Genomic DNA, 21,849 nt, shown 5'->3' with positions numbered 1-21,849 from the left:
TACGCTGTTTTACAAGTGCACATCACTTCCAAAGACGCGATATAAAAGTCTTGTGTCACTACTGTATGTAACGCCTGGGTTGTCATAGGGACAGTTGGCTAACCAAAGGCCTATAGAAAACGTTATATATCTGTGTTTATAGTCTACATTTCATACTGTACTGATATTGATCAGTGGTATGTTACGTCCTGCCTACTGTAAATCAATGTATCATAATGTAACATCCATAGACCCAACCCTGGACATATGGCCATGTTTTCACCTATCAACACACAACGCAGAGGCGTTTTAAATCTACACCGACCGATCAACCGTGTCAGTCTACCTGTATGGAGTTACGGACTGCTCCGTTAACGTTCAACTGGAATATTAAGACTGTAGTCGGACTTTATATTCATCCACCCGTTATGATACTCAAACAGATGAATTGACTGGTTGATTGTTTTGATGCATATGCCTTAAAAAAAACAAAAAAAAGTGTTCATATTCACACTAAATACTTTTGAACGAGTAAACGTTGAGTAGAAAGCAACAGTTCCGGACATAGAAATCTGTGTACATATTGTCGGGTAAAACACTCGCTCTGACTTGTAGACAGACCACGCCTGAAACAAGGGGCGTAGAAGGAATTTCTACTTTTCCACCAGTGAACAACATCCCAACTATTTTCCTCATTTCACTGTGTCGACGCAGTCAGTCACCCGACCCGAAGAGAGGACAAGGACAAGGACAATGGCTGGAGTGGCATCAACGTTGGCCAAGAAGAGGGCTTTGGCCGCAGGATTTGGCACTAATGCCAATGCGTCGAAGTACCTAAACCAGGACTTCGAGTCTCTGAGGAGCGAGTGTCTGAGTAGAGGTTCACTTTTCACGGATTCCACTTTTCCAGCAGAACCTGCGTCCTTGGGATTCAATGAGCTTGGGCCGAGATCTTCTAAAACCAGAGGTGTGCAATGGAAACGACCTGGGGTAAGTTACTGCCTTTATTAAGCACAAGTAAAATGTCAACTCTATGGATGGATTTTTATTGATCAAAATACACCAAAGCGTTATCTATCTCTGGGAAAAAAAACATTATTTTTTTTACAACAAATATAACAAAATATATAAATATTTGAATATACCAAACAAAACAGACAAACTTTATACACAGGAAGTTGATCTACAACAGAAACAAGTTAGGATGTAACGTAAATATGATCAAACACAAGTTAACCAACCTTAAACAGCCAAGAAAATGGATTTATGGTTTAAACCAAAACTCAGAACTTCCAACCAGATCAAAAACAGCTAGGATCCAGAGCATTATGTCACCTCTCCCCTAACCAGAAACCAGACGTCTTTGTATGCCCAGTTGAGAACCGGTATACTGGTCATTGAAGTAGGTAGGTTCAATGACAAAGACGAAGAAGAGGGACTGTGTATTGTCTGTGATTTTAGGGGAGGTAGAGAATTCACTTTTTATTTGATAGTTCTTTATGTGATAATCTGAGAGTTGTACTGTTTGATAAAATGTTGCAAAGGAAACAGGAATGATCCTGGATTAGAGATGAAGGAAAAACTTGAATGTCTATTTAGAAAATAGGTTTAACTGGCTACACGTTTTATCTTCAAGGCTTGGAAGATGCGACAAGACAAGATCTATACTCGAAATGTTTCTGTTTAGTTTTCTCAGTTTTCCGCTGCCATATTAATGTATGTTTATATGTACAGTAGCAGTTAAAAGTTTGGACACACCTACTCATTCAACGGTTTTTCTTTATTTTTTTTACTATTTTCTACATTGTAGAATAATAATGAAGACATCAAAACTATGAAATAATACATATGGAATCATGTAGTAACCAAAAAAGTGTTAAACAAATCAAAATATATTTTCTATTTGAGATTCTTCTAAGTAGCCACCCTTTGCCTTGATGACAGCTTTGCACACTCTTGGAATTCTCTCAACCAGCTTCATGAGGTAGTCACCTGGAATGCATTTCATTAAACAGGTGTGCCTTGTTAAAAGTTAATTTGTGGAATTTATTTCCTTCTTAATGAGTTTGAGCCCAATCAGTTGTGTTGTGACAAGGTAGGGGTGGTATACAGAATATAGCCCTATTTGGTAAAAGATCAAGTCCATATTACGGCAAGAACAACAAACAAGAAAGTCTCTCTCATGGCTAACTACCAGGAAGTTTGAAAAGACAGGCGTGGTGATACACAAAGCAACTCAAACAACATTGAAATTGCATCAATTATATATATTTTTTTTATACATCTTCAGTTTGGCATTTCTCTTGTGATGCGGTTCACATCAGCACTGACAGATGTGTTGACTTGACAACTGCGTCTGAGTTTTGAACGACTACCCCCCCACCCTTTTGTTCCATGCTGGCTGAAGACCCAGCTAGCCAGTAACTAGCTAACACCAGACAGATGAAGACCTAGCTAGCCAGTAACTAGCTAACACCAGACATAAAGACCTAGCTAGCCAGTAACTAGCTAACACCAGACAGATGAAGACCTAGCTAGCCAGTAACTAGCTAACACCAGACACAGACCTAGCTAGCCAGTAACTAGCTAACACCAGACACAGATGAAGACCTAGCTAGCCAGTAACTAGCTAACACCAGACAGATGAAGACCTAGCTAACCAGTAACTAGCTAACACCAGACATAAAGACCTAGCTAGCCAGTAACTAGCTAACACCAGACAGATGAAGACCTAGCTAACCAGTAACTAGCTAACACCAGACATAAAGACCTAGCTAGCCAGTAACTAGCTAACACCAGACAGATGAAGACCTAGCTAGCCAGTAACTAGCTAACACCAGACAGATGAAGACCTAGCTAGCCAGTAACTAGCTAACACCAGACACAGACCTAGCTAGCCAGTAACTAGCTAACACCAGACAGATGAAGACCTAGCTAGCCAGTAACTAGCTAACACCAGACATAAAGACCTAGCTAGCCAGTAACTAGCTAACACCAGACAGATGAAGACCTAGCTAGCCAGTAACTAGCTAACACCAGACAGATGAAGACCTAGCTAGCCAGTAACTAGCTAACACCAGACATAAAGACCTAGCTAGCCAGTAACTAGCTAACACCAGACATAAAGACCTAGCTAGCCAGTAACTAGCTAACACCAGACAGATGAAGACCTAGCTAGCCAGTAACTAGCTAACACCAGACAGATGAAGACCTAGCTAGCCAGTAACTAGCTAACACCAGACACAGATGAAAGGGGAAACATCTTTGCCATAGATGAATAGGGTAAACTTTTAATTATATTTGTTGACACCCTATAATCAAAAGTTGGCACCAGTAGAGTAGCTATCTAGCTGCAAACACGCCTTCTCCGATGTTGGTTACAACGCTGTACTTATTTAAATTAGTTAAGAGAATATCATGTTACCGATTTGGTGTATTAAAATGAGAGTTAAAGTGATGTCACCTTGTCCTCTTAATAATGAATCCAAGTGTTTGACTTAGGGGGAGGAGACCAGTAACTTTATGATCAAACCTTTATCAATGTGGAAGAAACAGTCCGTTTTTATACTTTGATCTGGTTTCCTTCAAATATCATCACATTTCAGGAGAAACATGATTTTTGACTGTTCATTTTATAGGGTTCATAAGGCTTAACAGGCTTTACATTTTAGCGTTGCCTTTGCTTTAATGTTTTCAGCCTATGCAGCATTTTTCTAATAATATTCAATTTTATTTAGAAAAAAGACAGAATCTGGGCTTTTCTTTTTCCCACTTGCGTTTCTGTACATAATATGTATCAGACATTATGAAGAGATACTGTATGTATGTATGTGTGTATGTATGTATGTATGTATGTACTGTATGTGTGTATATACTGTATGTATGTGTGTACTGTATGTATGTATGTATGTATGTATGTATGTATGTATGTATGTATGTATGTATGTATGTATGTATGTATGTATGTATGTATGTATGCATCATGTATATATATATATATATATATATATACTTATACTTTGTTCTGATCAAAATCTTTATCATCAAACAAAAGTCCTCACTGGAAATATGTCTTTATAGCCTAAGTCAGTGACGTCACAGCAGTCTGATGGGCGTTTCCAGATGCTCGTTGGGCGTAAAGGAACCACTTCATCATTCTATCCTGTCCGTAACAACTGAAACTTTTCCCGAACGGCTAAATGAAGGGTGACTCATACTCCAACTATCTGGATGGGCGTTAGTCAGCTGATCCCCACACCTTTTTTTTGCTTTTGTCGTTCAACAGATCAACTCGTAGACAGTGAACTTTTGAGACAATTGAGGTTACATTAGGTCACTGTGGACCATGCGCCTTACTTGTGCGTGCATGACTTTAATGTTGTCTACCAGTCTTCATTCCTATGTGCTTTTATTTCATAACTATTATCTATAATGACTAATCCTCCTAGTCAAATCTGCTAGGAATGTTACTGTCTAGTGAAAAATCTGACTTTTAAAAAGTTAATATTCTGTTAACTCATACCCAGATAATGTTGTTGACTCATCCTATACTCGTATTTGTGGCCAAAGCATAAATAGGAGAATAACCCCCCCCCCCCACCACCATATCTAACAGACTATTTAAAAAAATGCTTGCTATGGTGAAATCCTGAGCTATGGTGAAATCCTCCTGAGCCAATCAGCGGTCTACTCGCATGAATGGTTTTATTGACCGGTATATGCTCCCACACCATTCAAAAACAGAAAAGCTGCTTTTTTTTTAAACATACTTAATTACAATTTTTGGGGAGGGAAATAAAACTATTTCACTCATATTGTAATGAATTATAGGTCATATGTGACCCGATTCAGGAAACTAGGCGTTTGTCGCTAATCGCGACTTCGCAGGAGAGCAGTTTAAAAGTACATTTATTTTTAAATGTATTTTTTATTTAATAGAAAGCTGGAAACACTGGACAGTTGCTTTTAAAAGTTCATAACACAGTCTTAAACATGTATTGGTCCCTGAATAGTAGAGTTGATAATATATCAAACGCAGTGCTCTATAAAATAAACGAGGTTACACTAGTAGCTCATTGTGCAGATATTCCCCCCCATCCCCCCCAAGCTAGTGTATTGCTTTAATTAGGGCTGCAAAGTTTGGAAGCCCCATATCTTTCACAGTCTTACTCATGCTTTGGTCCCTCCCTGAATAGGAGCTGGTGTCCAGGCCAGAGTTCATCGTTGGCGGAGCCTCAAGAACTGACATCTGCCAAGGCGGCTTGGGTAAGTCGCCTTTATATTTGGAACCAAAACAGGAACCACGGGGCCGCCGGTTTGTAACAGTATCCAATGATTTTTAGCTGTGAGGAGGAGATGGTATAGTAAAAGTTAATGTGATTGATCACAACATATGTAATAACATTCAGTTGTTGCTTTTTAAACAGTTATTACACAGGTGATTTGGTTTCCTAGACTACCACTGAACAGCCTCCATGTCATGTCGTTATCTCTGTAATGAGGTATAGTAGAAAATATGGACAAACCGAGATATCTCTATGGAAACCAGCTCAGTTACCATGCTGGGAGGAAGTCGTAACAGAGCCAGTTACTGTGAATGCCAGTTGTTCACGAGTTGAAACCCACTTCCCTTTTCCATTTACTCTCAACCAGCCTCGCCCTCAACCGTTTACACATCTTCTCCAACAAAGAAGATGTTATGATTTCTGACAAAGCGAGACGAGCTTTGGCATGTGTGTGTGTGTGTGTGTGTGTGTGTGTGTGTGTGTGTGTGTGTGTGTGTGTGTGTGTGTGTGTGTGTGTGTGTGTGTAGGCTTTATCATCCTCTGTCCTGTTACCTTTTTTTAATGCAGTTTTTAATACAGTGAATAAAGGGTACTCTTATTCACAGAATGCTTCTGGTTATTCAGTCGCCACAGGAGCCGAGTGTGAGAGTTGTGAGGATGTGGCTGGTAGAAAGCAGTAGTTGCCCAGAGCAGGGTAGACTAGTGGACTGGCCTCTCATTAATCCAGCAGGGTAGACTAGTGGACTGTCCTCTCATTAATCCAGCAGGGTAGACTAGTGGACTGGACTCTCATTAATCCAGCAGGGTAGACTAGTGGACTGGACTCTCATTAATCCAGCAGGGTAGACTAGTGGACTGGCCTCTCATTAATCCAGCAGGGTAGACTAGTGGACTGGCCTCTCATTAATCCAGCAGGGTAGACTAGTGGACTGTCCTCTCATTAATCCAGCAGGGTAGACTAGTGGACTGGCCTCTCATTAATCCAGCAGGGTAGACTAGTGGACTGTCCTCTCATTAATCCAGCAGGGTAGACTAGTGGACTGGCCTCTCATTAATCCAGCAGGGTAGACTAGTGGACTGTCCTCTCATTAATCCAGCAGGGTAGACTAGTGGACTGGACTCTCATTAATCCAGCAGGGTAGACTAGTGGACTGGCCTCTCATTAATCCAGCAGGGTAGACTAGTGGACTGTCCTCTCATTAATCCAGCAGGGTAGACTAGTGGACTGGCCTCTCATTAATCCAGCAGGGTAGACTAGTGGACTGTCCTCTCATTAATCCGGCAGGGTAGACTAGTGGACTGTCCTCTCATTAATCCGGCAGGGTAGACTAGTGGACTGTCCTCTCATTAATCCGGCAGGGTAGACTAGTGGACTGTCCTCTCATTAATCCAGCAGGGTCGACTTGTGGACTGTCCTCTCATTAATCCAGCAGGGTAGACTAGTGGACTGTCCTCTCATTAATCCAGCAGGGTAGACTAGTGGACTGTCCTCTCATTAATCCAGCAGGGTCGACTTGTGGACTGTCCTCTCATTAATCCAGCAGGGTAGACTAGTGGACTGGCCTCTCATTAATCCAGCAGGGTAGACTAGTGGACTGTCCTCTCATTAATCCAGCAGGGTAGACTAGTGGACTGGACTCTCATTAATCCAGCAGGGTAGACTAGTGGACTGGCCTCTCATTAATCCAGCAGGGTAGACTAGTGGACTGTCCTCTCATTAATCCAGCAGGGTAGACTAGTGGACTGGCCTCTCATTAATCCAGCAGGGTTGACTAGTGGACTGTCCTCTCATTAATCCAGCAGGGTAGACTAGTGGACTGGCCTCTCATTAATCCAGCAGGGTAGACTAGTGGACTGGCCTCTCATTAATCCAGCAGGGTAGACTAGTGGACTGTCCTCTCATTAATCCAGCAGGGTAGACTAGTGGACTGGACTCTCATTAATCCAGCAGGGTAGACTAGTGGACTGTCCTCTCATTAATCCAGCAGGGTAGACTAGTGGACTGTCCTCTCATTAATCCAGCAGGGTAGACTAGTGGACTGGCCTCTCATTAATCCAGCAGGGTTGACTAGTGGACTGTCCTCTCATTAATCCAGCAGGGTAGACTAGTGGACTGGCCTCTCATTAATCCAGCAGGGTAGACTAGTGGACTGGCCTCTCATTAATCCAGCAGGGTAGACTAGTGGACTGTCCTCTCATTAATCCAGCAGGGTAGACTAGTGGACTGGACTCTCATTAATCCAGCAGGGTTGACTAGTGGACTGTCCTCTCATTAATCCAGCAGGGTAGACTAGTGGACTGTCCTCTCATTAATCCAGCAGGGTAGACTAGTGGACTGTCCTCTCATTAATCCAGCAGGGTAGACTAGTGGACTGTCCTCTCATTAATCCAGCAGGGTAGACTAGTGGACTGTCCTCTCATTAATCCAGCAGGGTAGACTAGTGGACTGTACTCTCATTAATCCAGCAGGGTAGACTAGTGGACTGGACTCTCATTAATCCAGCAGGGTAGACTAGTGGACTGGACTCTCATTAATCCAGCAGGGTAGACTAGTGGACTGTCCTCTCATTAATCCAGCAGGGTAGACTAGTGGACTGGACTCTCATTAATCCAGCAGGGTAGACTGGTGGACTGTCCTCTCATTAATCCGTAGACACTGTAGTCTGGTTTATCCAGGCTAGTGATGGGGCCCAGTCAGAGCAGGATGTTTTGATCATTTCAGGCACGCCCTTTAAACAAACACACTGTGCCGGATTTATTTTTGCATAACACATCTTTAGACACACACACACACACACACACACACACACACACACACACACACACACACACACACACACACACACACACTCTGCATAACACATCGTTAGACACACACACACACACACACTCTGCATAAGACATATTTTGCAAAGCTCTGGGTCTGTAATCTGGGTCACATTAGTCCCTTGCAGGGTCACATACAAGTTCTCTTTATAACACCGTATTATTGTAATAGCAGGAACAATCATTTATAATGGTCACTGACTCCTTCGGTGTCCTTTTTCCTTTTGATTGTTGAGCAACCCGGTAGACAGACTTATTTACCTGTAACTAAAGACAAACAATTGGTTTATAGAGAAATCGTGTCCACGACTGCATGACATGGCAAGCCACAGTACTGAAGTGTGCATTGGGACAGACTAAATGCTGAGACTTGTGAACTGAACTGAGGTCAGCCGTTCTCTCTTTCTGTGGAGCTGAACTGGGCTCTGTAGGGAACTGTTGTGTGGGTTTTGTAGGGTGGCTTTCACTGCTTGTGTGGTACAGTTTATTAGAATGAACTAAAAAATATAAAATGCAATGTGTTGGTCCCATGTTTCATGAGGTGATTTAAAAGATCCCAGAAATGTTCCATATTCACAAAAAGCTTTTTTCTCTCTAATGTTGTGCACACATTGGTGTACGTCCCTGATAGTGAGCATTTCTCCTTTGCAAAGATAATACATCCACCAGACAGATGTGGCATATCAAGAAGCTGATTAAACAGCATGATCATTACACAGGTGCACCTTGTGCTGGGGGACAATAAAAGGCCACTCTAAAATGTGCAGTTTTGTCACATTTAACAATGCCACAGATGTCGTCTCAGGTTTTGAGGGAGCGTCCCAATGAACCGTTCCCAGAGAATTGAATGTTCATTTCTCAACCATAAGCCGCAACTTCGTTTGAGAGAATTTGGCAGTACGTCCAACCGGCCTGACAACCGCAGACCGCGTGTACGGCGTCGTATGGGTGGGCTGTTTGCTGATGTCAACGGTATGATCAGCCCAGGACCTCCACATCCGGCTTCTTTAACTGCGGGATCGTCTGAGACCAGCCACCCCGGGACACCTGATGAAACTGAGGAGTATTTCTGTCTGTAATAAAGTCCTTTTTGTGGGGAAGAATTCATTCTGATTGGCTGGGCCTGGCTCCCAAGTGGGTGGCCCTATGCCCTCCCAGGCCCACCCATGGCTACGCCCCTGCCCAGTCATGTGAAATTCATAAATTAGGGCCTAATTAATTTATTTCAATTGACTGATTTCCTTATATGAACTGTAACTCAGTAAAATCTTTGAAATTGTTGCATGTTGCGTTTATATATATATATATTTTTTTTTCAGTATAGAATGATTTATTTTCAATCAGGAATGTTCAGAATGAGGGTTGTAATACTGACCTGTGATAACCTCTACTCCCATGTGTCTCTTCTCTGTTTTCCCCCTCCAGGTGACTGCTGGCTCCTGGCGGCCATCGCCTCTCTGACCCTGAATGAAGATGTCATGGCCCGGGTTGTTCCTGCAGGACAAGGCTTTGGACGTGGAGAGTACGCTGGGATCTTTCACTTCCAGGTAGAGACAGTGTCACAGGCTGCATCCCAAAACGCCACCTTATTCCCTATATAGTGCACTACTTTTAAACTAGGCTCCGGTTCAAAAGTGTAGTGCGTTTTTAAAGGGAATAGGGTGCAATTCAGACCACAAAAATAGTGACTAAAATATTTGTTTAAAGCCTATTATTTTTCAGTGGTAATTGACGAGAGTAGGTGACTAAATAGACCCAGAAAAAAACTAGACCTAAACAAAAGATATTTTCAGTTTTCTCTGTGACTAAAATCTGACTACTAAGTGGATTGGACAAGAGATTTTGGAGAGATTTTCAGTCATAAAGCACAATTTAATATTAGCAGCAACAGATATGCACCACAGTTGTGTTCAGTAGTGGGAAGGAAGCATCTCATCCGCCACATACAGTCTACATCAGCTGGTGAGCTACAGGGGGGACAACCTCCACATACAGTCTACATCAGCTGGTGAGCTACAGGGGGGACAACCTCCACATACAGTCTACATCAGCTGGTGAGCTACAGGGGGGACAACCTCCACATACAGTCTACATCAGCTGGTGAGCTGCAGGGGGGAGACAACCTCCACATACAGTCTACATCAGCTGGTGAGCTACAGGGGGGACAACCTCCACATACAGTCTACATCAGCTGGTGAGCTACAGGGGGGACAACAACCTCCACATACAGTCTACATCAGCTGGTGAGCTACAGGGGGACAACCTCCACATACAGTCTACATCAGCTGGTGAGCTACAGGGGGGACAACCTCCACATACAGTCTACATCAGCTGGTGAGCTACAGGGGGGACAACCTCCACATACAGTCTACATCAGCTGGTGAGCTACAGGGGAGACAACCTCCACATACAGTCTACATCAGCTGGTGAGCTACAGGGGGGACAACCTCCACATACAGTCTACATCAGCTGGTGAGCTGCAGGGGGGACAACCTCCACATACAGTCTACATCAGCTGGTGAGCTACAGGGGGGACAACCTCCACATACAGTCTACATCAGCTGGTGAGCTACAGGGGGGACAACCTCCACATACAGTCTACATCAGCTGGTGAGCACCAGGGGGGACAACCTCCACATACAGTCTACATCAGCTGGTGAGCTGCAGGGGGGACAACCTCCACATACAGTCTACATCAGCTGGTGAGCTACAGGGGGACAACCTCCACATACAGTCTACATCAGCTGGTGAGCTACAGGGGGGGACAACCTCCACATACAGTCTACATCAGCTGGTGAGCTGCAGGGGGGAGACAACCTCCACATACAGTCTACATCAGCTGGTGAGCTACAGGGGGACAACCTCCACATACAGTCTACATCAGCTGGTGAGCTACAGGGGGGACAACCTCCACATACAGTCTACATCAGCTGGTGAGCTACAGGGGGGACAACCTCCACATACAGTCTACATCAGCTGGTGAGCTACAGGGGGACAACCTCCACATACAGTCTACATCAGCTGGTGAGCTGCAGGGGGGAGACAACCTCCACATACAGTCTACATCAGCTGGTGAGCTACAGGGGGGACAACCTCCACATACAGTCTACATCAGCTGGTGAGCTGCAGGGGAGACAATCTCCACATACAGTCTACATCAGCTGGTGAGCTACAGGGGAGACAACCTCCACATACAGTCTACATCAGCTGGTGAGCTACAGGGGGGGACAACCTCCACATACAGTCTACATCAGCTGGTGAGCTACAGGGGAGACAACCTCCACATACAGTCTACATCAGCTGGTGAGCTGCAGGGGGGAGACAACCTCCACATACAGTCTACATCAGCTGGTGAGCTACAGGGGGGACAACAACCTCCACATACAGTCTACATCAGCTGGTGAGCTGCAGGGGGGGACAACCTCCACATACAGTCTACATCAGCTGGTGAGCTACAGGGGGGACAACCTCCACATACAGTCTACATCAGCTGATGAGCTGCAGGGGAGACAACCTCCACATACAGTCTACATCAGCTGGTGAGCTACAGGGGAGACAACCTCCACATACAGTCTACATCAGCTGGTGAGCTACAGGGGGGGACAACCTCCACATACAGTCTACATCAGCTGGTGAGCTACAGGGGAGACAACCTCCACATACAGTCTACATCAGCTGGTGAGCTGCAGGGGGGAGACAACCTCCACATACAGTCTACATCAGCTGGTGAGCTACAGGGGGGACAACAACCTCCACATACAGTCTACATCAGCTGGTGAGCTGCAGGGGGGACAACCTCCACATACAGTCTACATCAGCTGGTGAGCTACAGGGGGACAACCTCCACATACAGTCTACATCAGCTGGTGAGCTGCAGGGGAGACAACCTCCACATACAGTCTACATCAGCTGGTGAGCTACAGGGGAGACAACCTCCACATACAGTCTACATCAGCTGGTGAGCTGCAGGGGGGAGACAACCTCCACATACAGTCTACATCAGCTGGTGAGCTGCAGGGGAGACAACCTCCACATACAGTCTACATCAGCTGGTGAGCTACAGGGGGAGACAACCTCCACATACAGTCTACATCAGCTGGTGAGCTACAGGGGGGACAACCTCCACATACAGTCTACATCAGCTGGTGAGCTACAGGGGAGACAACCTCCACATACAGTCTACATCAGCTGGTGAGCTACAGGGGAGACAACAACCTCCACATACAGTCTACCTCAGCTGTATGTGGCTGTATGAGCTGTATGAGACTCTTCAGCTGTTTATAGAAGAGTCTCAGGTATGAGACTTACATCTAATGGTGTATAAAATGAATGAATAAGGATGAAGCTATTTGTGAAATTGTGTAATGTGATTTTGGACTGTTTAATGAAGGAAACTCCAATTCCCTTGGGAGTTTAACTAAATCAGAGGACCGCCCATGAGCACAGTTATGGTCTGGCGTCATGGGACAGGCCCTTTTCTGCTCTTCCGAATAAAACCCCCCACCTAGATTTTCTATCACCAGACCAGCTTACCTCGATAACGAGAGGGCCAAGGTTTGCAGACCATGCATTTCTCTGGCTGAACTTTTGACCATACCACGTGGTTAAACTCAGACTATCGATACCGACAGAATAAGAACAAGTCTTTGATACTAATTACTAGTCTGCAGCTAGGAATTCCGTATCATTGAACGCGAAGACCGACGAAACATCTATTCTACAACGACATGAATGAATGTCACTCTGAACTACCCATTCTAACCACGACAGAGAGAGAGAGAGAGAGAGGGCGGACAGACTCTCCAACAGAAACAAACTTTTCAACAGAGATCCCGACGACACACTGAGCGTAAATATATATATTGATTGCAATTGTTCCCGAATGAGTGAGCGTTCATGTGCAAAGGATTAGCATTTCAATTGTTATAATATTCAACTCTGTAGTGCCTTGTCAGCTGACCCCCAATCCCCTTTTCTTTAACAAGCCGCCATGCCGGTTTAGCCCACTAGGGCACATATCTACTGTCTGTTTGCATTTCTGTGAATTACTTAGTTAGTAAATAAATGATTTTAAGACAATTGATGTATGGATGACTCATAGTGAAGACAGGGTTCGTGCAGATAACCAACAATTTACGACGTTTGGAATGAGACTATCGTGAGGTAAATAATAATTAATTAATTCGAAGACTGATTGATCAGATATTAAAATATCTGAAAGTTATATTAGGTTAATTATAACTTTGTAATCTGAATATTTTCCTTGGTGCCCCGACTTCCTAGTTAATTACAGTTACATGATTAATTAGATTAATCGCGAAATAATTCCCTCTGTCAACACTACCACTAGGAGAGGAGAGGAGAGGAGAGGCTGCTCTCTGACAACACTACCACTAGGAGAGGAGAGGCTGCTCTCTGACAACACTACCACTAGGAGAGGAGAGGAGAGGCTGCTCTCTGACAACACTACCACTAGGAGAGGAGAGGCTGCTCTCTGACAACACTACCACTAGGAGAGGAGAGGCTGCTCTCTGACAACACTACCACTAGGAGAGGAGAGGAGAGGCTGCTCTCTGACAACACTACCACTAGGAGAGGAGAGGAGAGGCTGCTCTCTGACAACACTACCACTAGGAGAGGAGAGGAGAGGCTGCTCTCTGACAACACTACCACTAGGAGAGGAGAGGAGAGGCTGCTCTCTGACAACACTACCACTAGGAGAGGAGAGGCTGCTCTCTGACAACACTACCACTAGGAGAGGAGAGGAGAGGCTGCTCTCTGACAACACTACCACTAGGAGAGGAGAGGAGAGGCTGCTCTCTGACAACACTACCACTAGGAGAGGAGAGGAGAGGCTGCTCTCTGACAACACTACCACTAGGAGAGGAGAGGAGAGGAGAGGAGAGGCTGCTCTCTGACAACACTACCACTAGGAGAGGAGAGGAGAGGCTGCTCTCTGACAACACTACCACTAGGAGAGGAGAGGAGAGGCTGCTCTCTGACAACACTACCACTAGGAGAGGAGAGGCTGCTCTCTGACAACACTACCACTAGGAGAGGAGAGGCTGCTCTCTGACAACACTACCACTAGGAGAGGAGAGGCTGCTCTCTGACAACACTACCACTAGGAGAGGAGAGGAGAGGCTGCTCTCTGACAACACTACCACTAGGAGAGGAGAGGAGAGGCTGCTCTCTGACAACACTACCACTAGGAGAGGAGAGGCTGCTCTCTGACAACACTACCACTAGGAGAGGAGAGGAGAGGCTGCTCTCTGACAACACTACCACTTGGAGAGGAGAGGCTGCTCTCTGACAACACTACCACTAGGAGAGGAGAGGCTGCTCTCTGACAACACTACCACTAGGAGAGGAGAGGAGAGGCTGCTCTCTGACAACACTACCACTAGGAGAGGAGAGGAGAGGCTGCTCTCTGACAACACTACCACGAGGAGAGGAGAGGCTGCTCTCTGACAACACTACCACTAGGAGAGGAGAGGAGAGGCTGCTCTCTGACAACACTACCACTAGGAGAGGAGAGGCTGCTCTCTGACAACACTACCACTAGGAGAGGAGAGGAGAGGCTGCTCTCTGACAACACTACCACTAGGAGAGGAGAGGAGAGGCTGCTCTCTGACAACACTACCACTAGGAGAGGAGAGGAGAGGAGAGGCTGCTCTCTGACAACACTACCACTAGGAGAGGAGAGGCTGCTCTCTGACAACACTACCACTAGGAGAGGAGAGGCTGCTCTCTGACAACACTACCACTAGGAGAGGAGAGGAGAGGCTGCTCTCTGACAACACTACCACTAGGAGAGGAGAGGAGAGGCTGCTCTCTGACAACACTACCACTAGGAGAGGAGAGGAGAGGCTGCTCTCTGACAACACTACCACTAGGAGAGGAGAGGAGAGGCTGCCCTCTGACAACACTACCACTAGGAGAGGAGAGGAGAGGCTGCTCTCTGACAACACTACCACTAGGAGAGGAGAGGAGAGGCTGCTCTCTGACAACACTACCACTAGGAGAGGAGAGGCTGCTCTCTGACAACACTACCACTAGGAGAGGGAGAGGCTGCTCTCTGACAACACTACCACTAGGAGAGGAGAGGAGAGGCTGCTCTCTGACAACACTACCACTAGGAGAGGAGAGGAGAGGCTGCTCTCTGACAACACTACCACTAGGAGAGGAGAGGAGAGGCTGCTCTCTGACAATACTACCACTAGGAGAGGAGAGGAGAGGCTGCTCTCTGACAACACTACCACTAGGAGAGGAGAGGAGAGGCTGCTCTCTGACAACACTACCACTAGGAGAGGAGAGGAGAGGCTGCTCTCTGACAACACTACCACTAGGAGAGGAGAGGCTGCTCTCTGACAACACTACCACTAGGAGAGGAGAGGAGAGGCTGCTCTCTGACAACACTACCACTAGGAGAGGAGGAGAGGCTGCTCTCTGACAACACTACCACTAGGAGAGGAGAGGAGAGGCTGCTCTCTGACAACACTACCACTAGGAGAGGAGAGGAGAGGCTGCTCTCTGACAACACTACCACTAGGAGAGGAGAGGAGAGGCTGCTCTCTGACAACACTACCACTAGGAGAGGAGAGGAGAGGAGAGGCTGCTCTCTGACAACACTACCACTAGGAGAGGAGAGGAGAGGCTGCTCTCTGACAACACTACGGAGAGGAGAGGCTGCTCTCTGACAACACTACCACTAGGAGAGGAGAGGAGAGGCTGCTCTCTGACAACACTACCACTAGGAGAGGGAGAGGCTGCTCTCTGACAACACTACCACTGAAGGAGAGGAGAGGCTGCTCTCTGACAACACTACCACTAGGAGAGGAGAGGAGAGGCTGCTCTCTGACAACACTACCACTAGGAGAGGAGAGGAGAGGCTGCTCTCTGACAACACTACCACTAGGAGAGGAGAGGCTGCTCTCTGACAACACTACCACTAGGAGAGGAGAGGAGAGGCTGCTCTCTGACAACACTACCACTAGGAGAGGAGAGGCTGCTCTCTGACAACACTACCACTAGGAGAGGAGAGGCTGCTCTCTGACAACACTACCACTAGGAGAGGAGAGGAGAGGCTGCTCTCTGACAACACTACCACTAGGAGAGGAGAGGAGAGGCTGCTCTCTGACAACACTACCACGAGGAGAGGAGAGGCTGCTCTCTGACAACACTACCACTAGGAGAGGAGAGGAGAGGCTGCTCTCTGACAACACTACCACTAGGAGAGGAGAGGAGAGGCTGCTCTCTGACAACACTACCACTAGGAGAGGAGAGGAGAGGCTGCTCTCTGACAACACTACCACTAGGAGAGGAGAGGAGAGGCTGCTCTCTGACAACACTACCACTAGGAGAGGAGAGGAGAGGCTGCTCTCTGACAACACTACCACTAGGAGGAGAGGAGAGGCTGCTCTCTGACAACACTACCACTAGGAGAGGAGAGGCTGCTCTCTGACAACACTACCACTAGGAGAGGAGAGGAGAGGCTGCTCTCTGACAACACTACCACTAGGAGAGGAGAGGAGAGGCTGCTCTCTGACAACACTACCACTAGGAGAGGAGAGGAGAGGCTGCTCTCTGACAACACTACCACTAGGAGAGGAGAGGAGAGGCTGCTCTCTGACAACACTACCACTAGGAGAGGAGAGGAGAGGCTGCTCTCTGACAACACTACCACTAGGAGAGGAGAGGAGAGGCTGCTCTCTGACAACACTACCACTAGGAGAGGAGAGGCTGCTCTCTGACAACACTACCACTAGGAGAGGAGAGGAGAGGCTGCTCTCTGACAACACTACCACTAGGAGAGGAGAGGAGAGGCTGCTCTCTGACAACACTACCACTAGGAGAGGAGAGGAGAGGCTGCTCTCTGACAACACTACCACTAGGAGAGGAGAGAAAGAGGAGAGGCTGCTCTCTGACAACACTACCACTAGGAGAGGAGAGGAGAGGCTGCTCTCTGACAACACTACCACTAGGAGAGGAGAGGAGAGGCTGCTCTCTGACAACACTACCACTAGGAGAGGAGAGGCTGCTCTCTGACAACACTACCACTAGGAGAGGAGAGGCTGCTCTCTGACAACACTACCACTAGGAGAGGAGAGGAGAGGCTGCTCTCTGACAACACTACCACTAGGAGAGGAGAGGAGAGGCTGCTCTCTGACAACACTACCACTAGGAGAGGAGAGGAGAGGCTGCTCTCTGACAACACTACCACTAGGAAGGAGAGGAGAGGCTGCTCTCTGACAACACTACCACTAGGAGAGGAGAGGAGAGGCTGCTCTCTGACAACACTACCACTAGGAGAGGAGAGGCTGCTCTCTGACAACACTACCACTAGGAGAGGAGAGGAGAGGCTGCTCTCTGACAACACTACCACTAGGAGAGGAGAGGAGAGGCTGCTCTCTGACAACACTACCACTAGGAGAGGAGAGGAGAGGCTGCTCTCTGACAACACTACCACTAAGGAGAGGAGAGGCTGCTCTCTGACAACACTACCACTAGGAGAGGAGAGGCTGCTCTCTGACAACACTACCACTAGGAGAGGAGAGGAGAGGCTGCTCTCTGACAACACTACCACTAGGAGAGAGGAGAGGCTGCTCTCTGACAACACTACCACTAGGAGAGGAGAGGCTGCTCTCTGACAACACTACCACTAGGAGAGGAGAGGAGAGGCTGCTCTCTGACAACACTACCACTAGGAGAGGAGAGGCTGCTCTCTGACAACACTACCACTAGGAGAGGAGAGGAGAGGCTGCTCTCTGACAACACTACCACTTAAGGAGAGGAGAGGCTGCTCTCTGACAACACTACCACTAGGAGAGGAGAGGCTGCTCTCTGACAACACTACCACTAGGAGAGGAGAGGAGAGGCTGCTCTCTGACAACACTACCACTAGGAGAGGAGAGGAGAGGCTGCTCTCTGACAACACTACCACGGAGAGGAGAGGAGAGGCTGCTCTCTGACAACACTACCACTAGGAGAGGAGAGGAGAGGCTGCTCTCTGACAACACTACCACTAGGAGAGGAGAGGCTGCTCTCTGACAACACTACCACTAGGAGAGGAGAGGAGAGGCTGCTCTCTGACAACACTACCACTAGGAGAGGAGAGGAGAGGCTGCTCTCTGACAACACTACCACTAGGAGAGGAGAGGAGAGGCTGCTCTCTGACAACACTACCACTAAGGAGAGGAGAGGAGAGGCTGCTCTCTGACAACACTACCACTAGGAGAGGAGAGGCTGCTCTCTGACAACACTACCACTAGGAGAGGAGAGGAGAGGCTGCTCTCTGACAACACTACCACTAGGAGAGGAGAGGAGAGGCTGCTCTCTGACAACACTACCACTAGGAGAGGAGAGGAGAGGCTGCTCTCTGACAACACTACCACTAGGAGAGGAGAGGAGAGGCTGCTCTCTGACAACACTACCACTAGGAGAGGAGAGGAGAGGCTGCTCTCTGACAACACTACCACTAGGAGAGGAGAGGAGAGGCTGCCCTCTGACAACACTACCACTAGGAGAGGAGAGGAGAGGCTGCTCTCTGACAACACTACCACTAGGAGAGGAGAGGAGAGGCTGCTCTCTGACAACACTACCACTAGGAGAGGAGAGGCTGCTCTCTGACAACACTACCACTAGGAGAGGAGAGGCTGCTCTCTGACAACACTACCACTAGGAGAGGAGAGGAGAGGCTGCCCTCTGACAACACTACCACTAGGAGAGGAGAGGAGAGGCTGCTCTCTGACAACACTACCACTAGGAGAGGAGAGGAGAGGCTGCTCTCTGACAACACTACCACTAGGAGAGGAGAGGCTGCTCTCTGACAACACTACCACTAGGAGAGGAGAGGCTGCTCTCTGACAACACTACCACTAGGAGAGGAGAGGCTGCTCTCTGACAACACTACCACTAGGAGAGGAGAGGCTGCTCTCTGACAACACTACCACTAGGAGAGGAGAGGAGAGGCTGCCCTCTGACAACACTACCACTAGGAGAGGAGAGGAGAGGCTGCTCTCTGACAACACTACCACTAGGAGAGGAGAGGAGAGGAGAGGAGAGGCTGCTCTCTGACAACACTACCACTAGGAGAGGAGAGGAGAGGCTGCTCTCTGACAACACTACCACTAGGAGAGGAGAGGAGAGGCTGCTCTCTGACAACACTACCACTAGGAGAGGAGAGGCTGCTCTCTGACAACACTACCACTAGGAGAGGAGAGGCTGCTCTCTGACAACACTACCACTAGGAGAGGAGAGGCTGCTCTCTGACAACACTACCACTAGGAGAGGAGAGGAGAGGCTGCTCTCTGACAACACTACCACTAGGAGAGGAGAGGAGAGGCTGCTCTCTGACAACACTACCACTAGGAGAGGAGAGGCTGCCCTCTGACAACACTACCACTCGGAGAGGAGAGGAGAGGCTGCTCTCTGACAACACTACCACTAGGAGAGGAGAGGCTGCCCTCTGACAACACTACCACTAGGAGAGGAGAGGCTGCTCTCTGACAACACTACCACTAGGAGAGGAGAGGAGAGGCTGCTCTCTGACAACACTACCACTAGGAGAGGAGAGGCTGCTCTCTGACAACACTACCACTAGGAGAGGAGAGGAGAGGCTGCTCTCTGACAACACTACCACTAGGAGAGGAGAGGCTGCCCTCTGACAACACTACCACTAGGAGAGGAGAGGCTGCTCTCTGACAACACTACCACTAGGAGACCCTGCCTCACACAGGAAGCGGCGCAGGTCCTAATCCAGGCACTTGTCATCTCCCGTCTGGATTATTGCAACTCGCTGTTGGCTGGGCTCCCTGCCTGTGCCATTAAACCCCTACAACTCATCCAGAACGCCGCAGCCCGTCTGGTGTTCAACCTTCCCAAGTTCTCTCACGTCACTCCGCTCCTCCGCTCTCTCCACTGGCTTCCAGTCGAAGCTCGCATCCGCTACAAGACCATGGTGCTTGCCTACGGAGCTGTGAGGGGAACGGCACCTCCGTACCTTCAGGCTCTGATCAGGCCCTACACCCAAACAAGGGCACTCCGTTCATCCACCTCTGGCCTGCTCGCCCCCCTACCTCTGAGGAAGCACAGTTCCCGCTCAGCCCAGTCAAAACTGTTCGCTGCTCTGGCACCCCAATGGTGGAACAAGCTCCCTCACGACGCCAGGACAGCGGAGTCAATCACCACCTTCCGGAGACACCTGAAACCCCACCTCTTTAAGGAATACCTGGGATAGGATAAAGTAATCCTTCTAACCCCCCCCTTAAAAGATTTAGATGCACTATTGTAAAGTGGTTGTTCCACTGGATATTATAAGGTGAATGCACCAATTTGTAAGTCGCTCTGGATAAGAGCGTCTGCTAAATGACTTAAATGTAAATGAGAGGAGAGGAGAGGAGAGGAGAGACTGCTCTCTGACAACACTACCACTAGGAGAGGAGAGGCTGCTCTCTGACAACACTACCACTAGGAGAGGAGAGGAGAGGCTGCTCTCTGACAACACTACCACTAGGAGAGGAGAGGCTGCCCTCTGACAACACTACCACTAGGAGAGGAGAGGAGAGGCTGCCCTCTGACAACACTACCACTAGGAGAGGAGAGGAGAGGCTGCTCTCTGACAACACTACCACTAGGAGAGGAGAGGAGAGGCTGCTCTCTGACAACACTACCACTAGGAGAGGAGAGGAGAGGCTGCTCTCTGACAACACTACCACTAGGAGAGGAGAGGAGAGGCTGCTCTCTGACAACACTACCACTAGGAGAGGAGAGGAGAGGCTGCTCTCTGACAACACTACCACTAGGAGAGGAGAGGAGAGGCTGCTCTCTGACAACACTACCACTAGGAGAGGAGGGAGAGGCTGCTCTCTGACAACACTACCACTAGGAGAGGAGAGGAGAGGCTGCTCTCTGACAACACTACCACTAGGAGAGGAGAGGAGAGGCTGCTCTCTGACAACACTACCACTAGGAGAGGAGAGGAGAGGCTGCTCTCTGACAACACTACCACTAGGAGAGGAGAGGAGAGGCTGCTCTCTGACAACACTACCACTAAGGAGAGGAGAGGAGAGGCTGCTCTCTGACAACACTACCACTAGGAGAGGAGAGGCTGCTCTCTGACAACACTACCACTAGGAGAGGAGAGGAGAGGCTGCTCTCTGACAACACTACCACGAGGAGAGGAGAGGAGAGGCTGCTCTCTGACAACACTACCACTAGGAGAGGGAGGAGAGGAGAGGCTGCTCTCTGACAACACTACCACTAGGAGAGGAGAGGAGAGGCTGCTCTCTGACAACACTACCACTAGGAGAGGAGAGGAGAGGCTGCTCTCTGACAACACTACCACTAGGAGAGGAGAGGAGAGGAGAGGCTGCTCTCTGACAACACTACCACTAGGAGAGGAGAGGAGAGGAGAGGCTGCTCTCTGACAACACTACCACTAGGAGAGGAGAGGAGAGGCTGCTCTCTGACAACACTACCACTAGGAGAGGAGAGGAGAGGCTGCTCTCTGACAACACTACCACTAGGAGAGGAGAGGAGAGGCTGCTCTCTGACAACACTACCACTAGGAGAGGAGAGGCTGCTCTCTGACAACACTACCACTAGGAGAGGAGAGGAGAGGCTGCTCTCTGACAACACTACCACGAGGAGAGGAGAGGAGAGGCTGCTCTCTGACAACACTACCACTAGGAGAGGAGAGGAGAGGCTGCTCTCTGACAACACTACCACTAGGAGAGGAGAGGAGAGGAGAGGAGAGGCT

General features: G+C 48.2%; 1 protein-coding gene across 1 annotated transcript in view; it reads left to right on the top strand.

Moving 5' to 3' along the window:
* Window positions 1-564: 564 nt before the first annotated feature.
* The window catches only part of LOC106589959 (calpain-2 catalytic subunit), a 47,442-nt gene continuing 26,157 nt past the window's right edge, over window positions 565-21,849 (top strand). Inside the window, exons 1-3 of the mRNA XM_014180427.2 lie at window positions 565-969; window positions 5,175-5,244; window positions 9,516-9,637. Of these exons, the coding sequence (XP_014035902.1) occupies window positions 733-969; window positions 5,175-5,244; window positions 9,516-9,637 (429 nt within the window). The 5' untranslated portion in view covers window positions 565-732. The remainder of the gene's footprint in view (window positions 970-5,174; window positions 5,245-9,515; window positions 9,638-21,849) is intronic.

The sequence above is a fragment of the Salmo salar genome, chromosome ssa28, assembly GCF_905237065.1.
Source record: "Salmo salar chromosome ssa28, Ssal_v3.1, whole genome shotgun sequence".
NCBI classification, from domain to species: Eukaryota; Metazoa; Chordata; class Actinopteri; order Salmoniformes; family Salmonidae; genus Salmo; species Salmo salar.
This window is presented reverse-complemented; position numbering and strand designations above follow the sequence as displayed.